The 8,797-nt window shown below is 50.1% G+C and overlaps 1 protein-coding gene across 1 annotated transcript; it reads left to right on the top strand.

The window, feature by feature from the left end:
• On the top strand, positions 1–7,499 carry Tektl1 (tektin like 1). Its single transcript, XM_020154066.2, has 7 exons — positions 1–661; positions 1,904–2,008; positions 5,426–5,624; positions 6,074–6,240; positions 6,367–6,462; positions 6,550–6,663; positions 7,248–7,499. The coding sequence occupies exons 1-7, from the start codon at positions 92–94 to the stop codon at positions 7,497–7,499; spliced, it is 1,503 nt and encodes a 500-aa protein (XP_020009655.1). The 5' UTR covers positions 1–91.
• The last annotated feature ends 1,298 nt before the right edge of the window (positions 7,500–8,797 follow it).

The following is an 8,797-nucleotide window of genomic DNA, read 5'->3' as shown; positions in this document are numbered from 1 at the left end:
GACTCACTCAACTGCTGTCGTTGGGGGGGTGGGAGGTCCCCGTCCTTCTGAGTGGGTATCCCTGGCCAGGCTAGGGCACCAAGCCGGGACCATGCCCGTGTTGCTACCGCAGGCTGCGCGCCACCAGGAAACGCGTATTGGGGCCCCAGAATGGCGCGAGGCGGCCCAGGCCACGTCTCGAAAAGCACGTCTTTTGATCGACCGCTGCGGGCAGGAGGCAGTGACCATGTGGCAACCCAAAGCCAGCATACGGGACCCGCACATGGCGCACCATCTGTGCCGCGCCGCCTACATGGAGCCTTGGCGCTTCCGCGTGGAGATGCTCAAAGGCGGCAGCACAGTGGAGAAGCCACCGCCGGGCGAGGGCGTGACTCTGTGGAAAGGGAAGATGAAGCCACCAGCCTGGTATGCTCGCCTGCCTCTGCCCCTGCATCGCGATGCGCGCGCCCTGCAGACGGCCGAATTGGTGCTCGCGCACGCGCGCGGAGCGCGCCTCACTGCCGCCCGCCTAGGCCGCGCGCAGAACCAAATCAATGCGCAGCTGCGGCTGCTGCAGCGCCAAAGGGAGGTTCTGGACCTCAGGCTGAGCGAGGTGCGCAAAGGCTTGCTTGTCAACCAGCAGAGCGTCAAGCTGCGGGGCTACCGGCCCAAGTGCGAGAAGGTGAGAGCCTCACCCATCCCTCAAACCGGGATACCAAGACTGAGACTTCCGCTCCCGGGTATTCAACCTGAGAAAAACCCACCCCATAGAATCGGAACACTTCCCATGTCCCCACTCCAGCCAGTAACCTTATAAGAGGAGGACACCCCCAGGATGAGGTCCCTAAGCCCCAAGTCCCAGAGAGGGAGACCCGCCCAAAGAGATGAGATCCCCCAAGAGAGGGAAATTATTCTGAGCCCAGCCAGGGAAAGAGGTTAGGGAAAGAGTTGCACTGTAAGAAAAACCTTCCCCCAGGCGGGCATGGTGGTTCGTGTATGGGACATGGAGGTAGGAAGAGATAGAGGTGGGAAACCAGGCAGAACAAAACTGCCAGACCCTATCTTGAAAAATAGATAAAGCAAAAAAGGGAGCAGCAGGCGAGGAATATGGCTCAAGTGCCAGAGTGTTTGTCTAGCATGCTCCATGCCAGTAAAAAGAACGGAAGTAAAGTGAGGGAAGGGGGAAAAAATCCTTCCCAAGGAGAAAATTTTGCAACCTCCCAGCCTTGGCATACTGTTCCTTGGGCATGAGACATTTAATGCTCTTATTTGGGGAGAGGGGTCCCCTCCTCCAGTGGGGAAAGCAGATAATGCCCTGGTTTCAATCTAGATGAAATTCCCCCAAAAAAATGAGAAATCAAACCAAACTCTCCAGTCTCAGGAAGTGAGGACACTTCTGTAGCCCCCATCTAGGGAAAGAAAGGTCCACCCTACAGAGCAAGACTTCAGACTCCCAGTTCCCACACCTAGAGTTAACCCCCAACCAGGTGAATAAATGGTGAGACCCCTAGACCCAGATGACACCTTGCTTACAGGGTGGAGTTCCTGCCTGCAACCCCAATCCAAATAGTAAGATGAGATCTTGCCTTCCAACCAGGAATGGGATGAGCCCATCACTGAGGAAGGCATCCTCAGCCTCAAGTAGTGAAAACAGCCCTCCCCAAATTGAGTCACCTCCATTCCCAGCTTGCTGGGCCCCTTTCTGTAAAAGATAGAAGCCCAGAAGGTAAACCCCCCCCCAAAAAAAGTGAGAGAGATCAAGATCAAAGATGAAGTTTTCTCAAACAATGAGACCCCCAGAATGAGACTTTCCACAGCTGCATATTCCAAGCCCACAGTGTATGAGGCTGATACATTCTCTTCTGAAAGAAATCTCCCTCCATCCCTCTCCTGAAGGGAGAGCAATTCCTTCCTTGTTTTCTAGGTCCCTGACAAGGCTGACAGTGCACTTACATGGGAGAAAGATGAACTGAGATCCATGAAGAGGAAAATGGAAAAAGATATGGAAAAATCGGAGACCCTGCTGAAGGTTAGGCGTACCTGGGGCCAAGCTATGGAGACTAGAAAGGAATCTCTAGCTATCTAATGAATAAACAACTCTGACCTTGGAGACAGTAACAACAGCAAATCTCTTCAAACACTAACTTGATACTCACTGAATTTCTACTTTGCAAAATGGGGGAAAAAAATGTCCTAAGAGATGGAGTTGGACCTCAGAATAACAACGAGCACCCACCCTATGTCAAACCCTGTGCAATCATTGAATGAGTGAATTTGAAACTCTGCTGTGAGGGGCTGGTTGTAGTGCTTCACACCTGTAGTCCTAGCTGCTAGTAGGTAAAGAAGAAGGGCCACAACTGTAGGCAAAAAAGTTAGCAAGCTGGACGTGGTGGCTCACCGAGTGGTTGCAATCCCAGGTACTCGGGAGGTAGTGGTAGGAGGATCATGGTTCAGGGGCAGCCCCAGACAAAAAAGTTCAAGACCCTATCTCAAAAATAAACTAACGCAAAAAAGTGCTGAGGGTGTGGATCAAGTGGTAAAGCACCTGCCTAGCAAGCTCGAGGCCCTGAGTTCAAAACCCCAGTACCACCAAATGCCCTCATTATACATGGGGAAACTGAGACTCAAAGAGAGACGGCTTCACCCAAGACACAGAGCCAGACAGTGGCAGGGCTGTGCTTTTAGTTTGGACATCTTGAGTCTGGCATTTTACAGTCATAACACACGCTCCATTTTTTGTCAACTTCGGCCAGACATGTTCTCTCAGTGGATCCTTCACACTTAGCAACAAGAACTTTTTGAGGGTATTAATGGAGGTGGGAGAGCAGACAGCCTTCAGGGAGTCTTTGGGACAGCTTAGAATTGACCTGTGACCTGTGTGTCCTTTTGACTCATCCATCTGACAAATATTAATCCAATGCCCTGTTGTCCCAAACGCTATACTTAGCATTAGTGACAAAGTTAGTGAACACATCAGAGCTGACCTTACCCTGGCAGAGTTCACATTCAAGGGGCATTCAAAGAAGGGTAGTGAAGGGTGAAAGTAAGGATTGGGGGGGGGGGGGAGGAAGAGAGACCACTGTCCATGGTGCTGAAATTCCCTAACTATATTCCTTTAAATATGGTGATTCTGAAAAATCCTTCCAAAGAATCTGAAACAGACAAGGGGAAAGACCATGAGGGTGGACATGTGAGGGAACAGCTCAAAAGACAGGAAGGTAAATAGGAAGGCAAAGAAAGAGAGATGTAGATAGAAACAGAGACCCACCAGTGGACAGAATGTAGGTGGAATATTGCAGAAAAAATGCTCACCACCATGCAGACTTCTTTCAACCTATGATCATGAACTCAGATCTCAAACTGGTTCTCAGAGTTTTCCTACTGAATGTCTCTAGAAGGCTCATTGTCCCGTTGTGCAAGTTATCTCACACTTTATTTTTGTTTGGTTGGTTTAAGTTTGGGCTTGGGGTTTTTTTGAGACAGGGTTTTATTACATACCCTAAGCTGGCCTAAACTCACAATCCTCCTGCCTCAGCCTCCCAAGTGCTGGGATTACAAAACTGTACCACCACACCCAACTCTATCTCATACTTTCTTGGGTTTGCCAACTTTGCATCACTGTGACAAAATACCTGAAATAATCAATTGATAAGGAAAAAAGATTTATTTTGGCTCATGATTGCTGAGGTTTCAGTCCATGGTCAGCTGGCTCCATTGCATTGAGACTGTGGCAGGGCAGAACATCATGGCAGGGATCACATAGCACAAGAGGCTGCTCACCTTATGGTGGCCAGGAAGCAGAGAGAGAGGAAAGGAGCAGGAATCCCATTACATCCCCCAAATTCTTCCCACTAAAGGACTTCCCAAAGGACCCAGCACCTCCCAACAGTGCCACAGGTTGGCAACCAAGCCTTTAACACATGAGCTTTGGGGAAACATTTCAGATCCAAATCATAGCATTTCTCTTCCTCCTAGTCCTCTCCAACTCTTTGGCCATTCCTCACTCTCCAGTGCACAGAAAAGGAACCACTCTCATTTTCCCTCTGTCCTACACAGTCTGGCCTCTGAATCCATGGGTTCCATATCTTCAAGATTCCACCAACATCAGATCACAAATATGTGGAAAACACTTACATCTGTACCATACATGCACAGTCTTATTTTTTTTCTTGCCATTATTCCCTAAACAATACCATAGAACAACTATTTGGATAGCATCTCTATTGCATTAGGCAGTGTAAGCAACCTAGAGATGATTTTAAAGTCTACAGGAGGATGTACCTGTGTTTCATATAGATACTATGCCATTTTTAAATTTTTTAATAGCATGGTTTTTTTATAGAAGGGACCTAAGCATTTGTGCATTTCAGTCTTAGGGCACAGGGAAAATAGTGCCCTACCAGCCAGGCACTGGTGGCTCATGCCTGTAGTCCTAGATGCTCAGGAGGCAGAGATCAGGAGGATCACGGTTCAAGATTAGCCTGGGCAAATAGTTTGCAAGACCCTATCTCAAAACAGGGCTGGTGGAGTGGCTCAAATGATAGAGTACCTACCTAGCAAGCATGAGGCCCTGAGTTTAAACTCCATTACCACCAAAAAAAATTCTTGGTGTAATTGATAAAATCATCCACAATAGATACATACATATATATCTCAAAGCATTCCATAAATACCCTATAAGCACACAAAATCATTATTTTCAAATCAAAATAAAAATTTAAATGAAAGAAATAAAGTGAACCTTCAAAGGTGCTATGATATGACCCAGAGAGGAAAAAAAAACTTTTTTATGAAATACAGGCATTATCTTTTTTTGTTGTTGCTGTTTTTGAGACAGTGTCTCACCATATAGCCCAGGTTGGCCTTGACCTCCTGCCTTAGCCTCCCTAATGCTGTGATTACAAGCATGTGCCACCATGTCTGGGTACATTTCATTTTTTAAAGCGACTTAAAGAAAGAAAATATTTCTCTGTAACTCAGGAAATAAAGTAAAAAGTTTAAAACTATTTCCTCTGGGCATGGTGGTACATGCCTGTAATCCCAGCACTGGGAAGGTGAAGGCATGAGGATCACATATTGGAGGTCATCCTGGGCTACATAGCAAGATCCTATCTCAAGAAAAAGGAATCCCCATAAAAGCAGGGCGCTGGTGGCTCATGCCTATAATCCTAGCTACTCAGGAGGCAGAGATCAGGAGGATCGCAGTTCAAAGCCAGCCCGGTCAAGTAGTTCATCAGACCCTATCTCAAAAAAACCCATCACAAAAAAAGTCCCTAAGTTCAAACTTCAGTTATGGAAGAAAAAAAAATGCTTTATAAGCATCAGAAAAGCGGGGGGGGGGGGGGAGTTGGGGATGCCCTCCATGGTGAAGTATGAGCTCAGCATATGCAAGACTGGATTCCCAAGCCCCCCAACTCACACTCTGTTTTCTTTCCGTGGTCCTCAGGCTCTGGCCTCCTGCCGCGACACGCTGGGCTTCTACTGTCAAGAAAGGCTCCAAGCAGTGGAACTCCTGAACCAGCCGCTGGACAAGGTTCTGGAGCAGGCCGGCCGCCACTCGTGGGTGAACATCTCCCGCGCCCCGACTCCACGCACTCAGGGCCAGAAAACGCCTCCTCCTAACCCAGTGGGCCCCTATACCCCAGGTAGGCCCTACAGAAAGGAGTCCATTACAGTGTGTGTCCCTGATGCCCACCCATACCCTCGACTATCAGGTGTACCCCTTCACCCACTCAGCTGCCCCTTCCCTGGGGAATAGCAAGCCAGTCTCTAGTCCAGAGGGCACTTTTGCTCAGTTTCTCCTGGTAGAGTGTCCTGTCCACACACTGTGGGTCATGGGGTCTGCTTCAAATCATATGTCCGTACTAATAGCCCCTCCATTCGCCATGGCCAACCACCACCTCCAGAGCGAGAAGAGGGAGGATGGAGGAAGGAGGAGGAGTAGAAGAAAGGAAGGAGGAGAGAGAAAGGAAGGAGGCGGGGAGGAGGAGGAGCGAGGAGAAGGAACGGGGAGGATGGTAGGGGAGGGAAGGAGAGAGCACTAAGATGTGCCAAATGAGAGGCTCAGCACCCCACGTGTCCCTTCGGTTTGCAGACTGCGCCCAGGCGCTGTACGAAGCCAAGCGGTTGTTGATGGAGTCCAAAGACACCCTGGCAGAAATGGCCAAGAACGAGATGAACTTCCGTGAGCAGCAACAGCAGATAAACCACCGAGTGTGCGCCTCGCTGACGCAGAAGATGAGCGAGACTTTGGAGCTGAAGGTATGCGGGGAGGGGTGGTGGGTGCTGCAGGGCTGAGAGGTGGCGATTCCTGGCTAGGGTGGAAAAGCCCTCGGTCGGAGAGGAGGGGACTGGGAGCCAGCCTGATCTGCTGTCCCCCACTCCCAGGAAAGAACGAACATGACGTTGGGATTAATGAGGGGAACTATCCACCGGTGCACGAAATTCAACAAAGAGATGTACGTCACACGAGGCCTGATTAAGGTAAGGTTTGGGGGGTGAGTCTACAGGCATGGGGATGGATACCAGGAGTGACTGGGCCTCACTGCTCCGCACACTGCGCTCTACCAGGGTCCCCTGCTGAAAACCCACCTGGAGGCTCGAGAGAAATTAGATAGACCTCTGGTTCGCATGTACCAGAAACACGTGGGCACCCAGCTTCCAGAGGCCACACGCCTCGCCCAGGTACGTCCCCCCCTAGTCCATCCCCATCCTGGTAATAAGGCTCCTTCTTCAAGCACACCTGCCCAGGTAAAACACTCTCGCCCAGGTCTGCCCGCGACGGGCCCTTACATACTTACTCTTCCTTCAACCCCTGCAACCCCCGACACGCATCTCTTCATGATACCTGCCCCTCCCTCAGCCCGGCCCGGAGGAGGCTTCTTCTTGCCCAGATGAGTTCTATCAACCCAGTTCAGTCCCTCGCCTCACACTCCAGCCCTCAACCCTCCCTATCACTGGTCTTTTTTCAAGTGGTAGACGCCTGCCTACCAACCACGGGGCCCTCAGTTCAAACCCCAGTGCAGCCAAAAGAAAAGAAAGAAAAAAAAAAAAAAAGAATATCTAGCTCAGGTGTCTTCCTCCGCCGCGCCCCCCTCCAACTGAGGTCCACTTCTCTTTAGCTAGGACTCTTCCCAGACCAACCCCTTGCACGTACACATCTGGCCCAAGTATACCCATTCTCCATCCTAGGCCAGTCCTTCCACGCACACCTGGCCAGGTAAAGGCCCCGCTCTCCTTTGGGCTCGCCCACCCCATCCTCTCCCCAGGACACTGACCAGCTGCAGCGCCACAACGAGCACATGGAAAAGAACTTGAAGGAGCTGCTCGCCATGCACGATGAACTCTCCTGGAACCTTAACTGCAAGAAGATCGGGTGCGAAGTGGACCACGACGTGGTGCGCCTGCGCCGCCGCCAGCAGCACCCGCACGTGTTTTACGAACACGCGCAGCTCCTGGTCGGCGGCTGGGACCCGCGCACGCCGCCGCCCGCCGCGACCGGCTCAGCAGCCCCGAAGTGATGCGCGCGCCCCCAGCGGCAGCCTGCGCACCTGCTGGGACCTCGGGAGAGGAGGGTCCCAGTTCCAGGGCCCTCCGGACAGGACCGTCTGGCTCACCTTCAGTCCAAGTGAATTATAATTAAAAATACTAATTATTGTTTATTAGGCACTACTGTATGTCAATCACTTCTCATTCAAGACATGATAGGCAGTGTATCCTGAAAGTTAACAGGTTGGGTTTGGGTACTAGATTGTTACATTCAAATCCCATATCCTTGGGTAAGTCTGTGACCCTCTCTCACCTCAGTCTCTCCAACCTGTAAAGTGAGGACGGCTGTGGTAAGAAGAGATGTGTAAGGCCTGTAGCGTGGTTGCTGCATATAGGCATAACCCGAGTGATCTTAAGCTGTTGTTAGCAGCTCCATTGTAGAATTGAGGAAACTGAGGCACAGAAAGGTTAAGTGGCTTTCCCAAGGTCACACAGTAAGTAGCAAAACAAGGATTTCATCGCTGACTACAAGGCCTGCACTCTAAGCAGAACTCCCCTGAGCTTTGCTGGGTCCTCACCCAACAAAAAGTGCCATACCCTAAACAGGCACAGAGATTGAAATGTGGTGCCTGCCTTCAGGGAGCTCAGGAGTTCATGCAGGGCAAACAACATTGTTGTTTCTGGTCTGGAGTTGCCTCCTGCAGGAAGCATGCCCTGACTGCATCCCGCCATCCAGTCATAGCTCAGTTTCTCCTGTGGGTTCCTGAAGTCTATGAGACACCATTGCAGAACTCTCCACACTGACTGGGTTATTATCTGCCCTTCCCAAGAAGACCCCAGGGTGTAGAATACATCGAGAAAAGGGGTGTTCATACAGCTAGTCTTCCATATCTGTGTGTTCTCCATGTGTGGATTCAACCAACCTTGAATCAAAAATACTCAGGAAAAAAATTGTACTGAGCCAGAAGCCAATGGCTCAACCCTTCTGGCTCCTAGCTACTTGAGACACTGAGATCGGGAGTATCGTGGTTCAAAGCCAGCCCAAGCAAATAGTTCTCGAGACTGCATCTGGAGCTGTGCCTCAAGTGGTAGAGCACTTGCTTTGCAAATGCAAAGCTCTCGATTCAAACTCCAGTCCCACAAAAAAAAATGTACTGAACATGTACAGAGGTTGTTTTTCTTGTCCTTATTCCCTAAATGTGTAATACACTATTTACATATTGGATATAACAAGTAACCCAGACATCATTTAAAGTATACAGGAGGATGTGTATGAGTCGGGTGCAAATACTTACCCATTTATAGAAAGGACTTGAACATCTGCAGCTTT

This window comes from Castor canadensis, chromosome 14 (genome assembly GCF_047511655.1).
Source record: "Castor canadensis chromosome 14, mCasCan1.hap1v2, whole genome shotgun sequence".
NCBI lineage: Eukaryota > Metazoa > Chordata > Mammalia > Rodentia > Castoridae > Castor > Castor canadensis.
The sequence above is the reverse complement of the archived record's forward strand: the minus strand, read 5'-3'. Positions and strand labels throughout refer to the sequence as shown.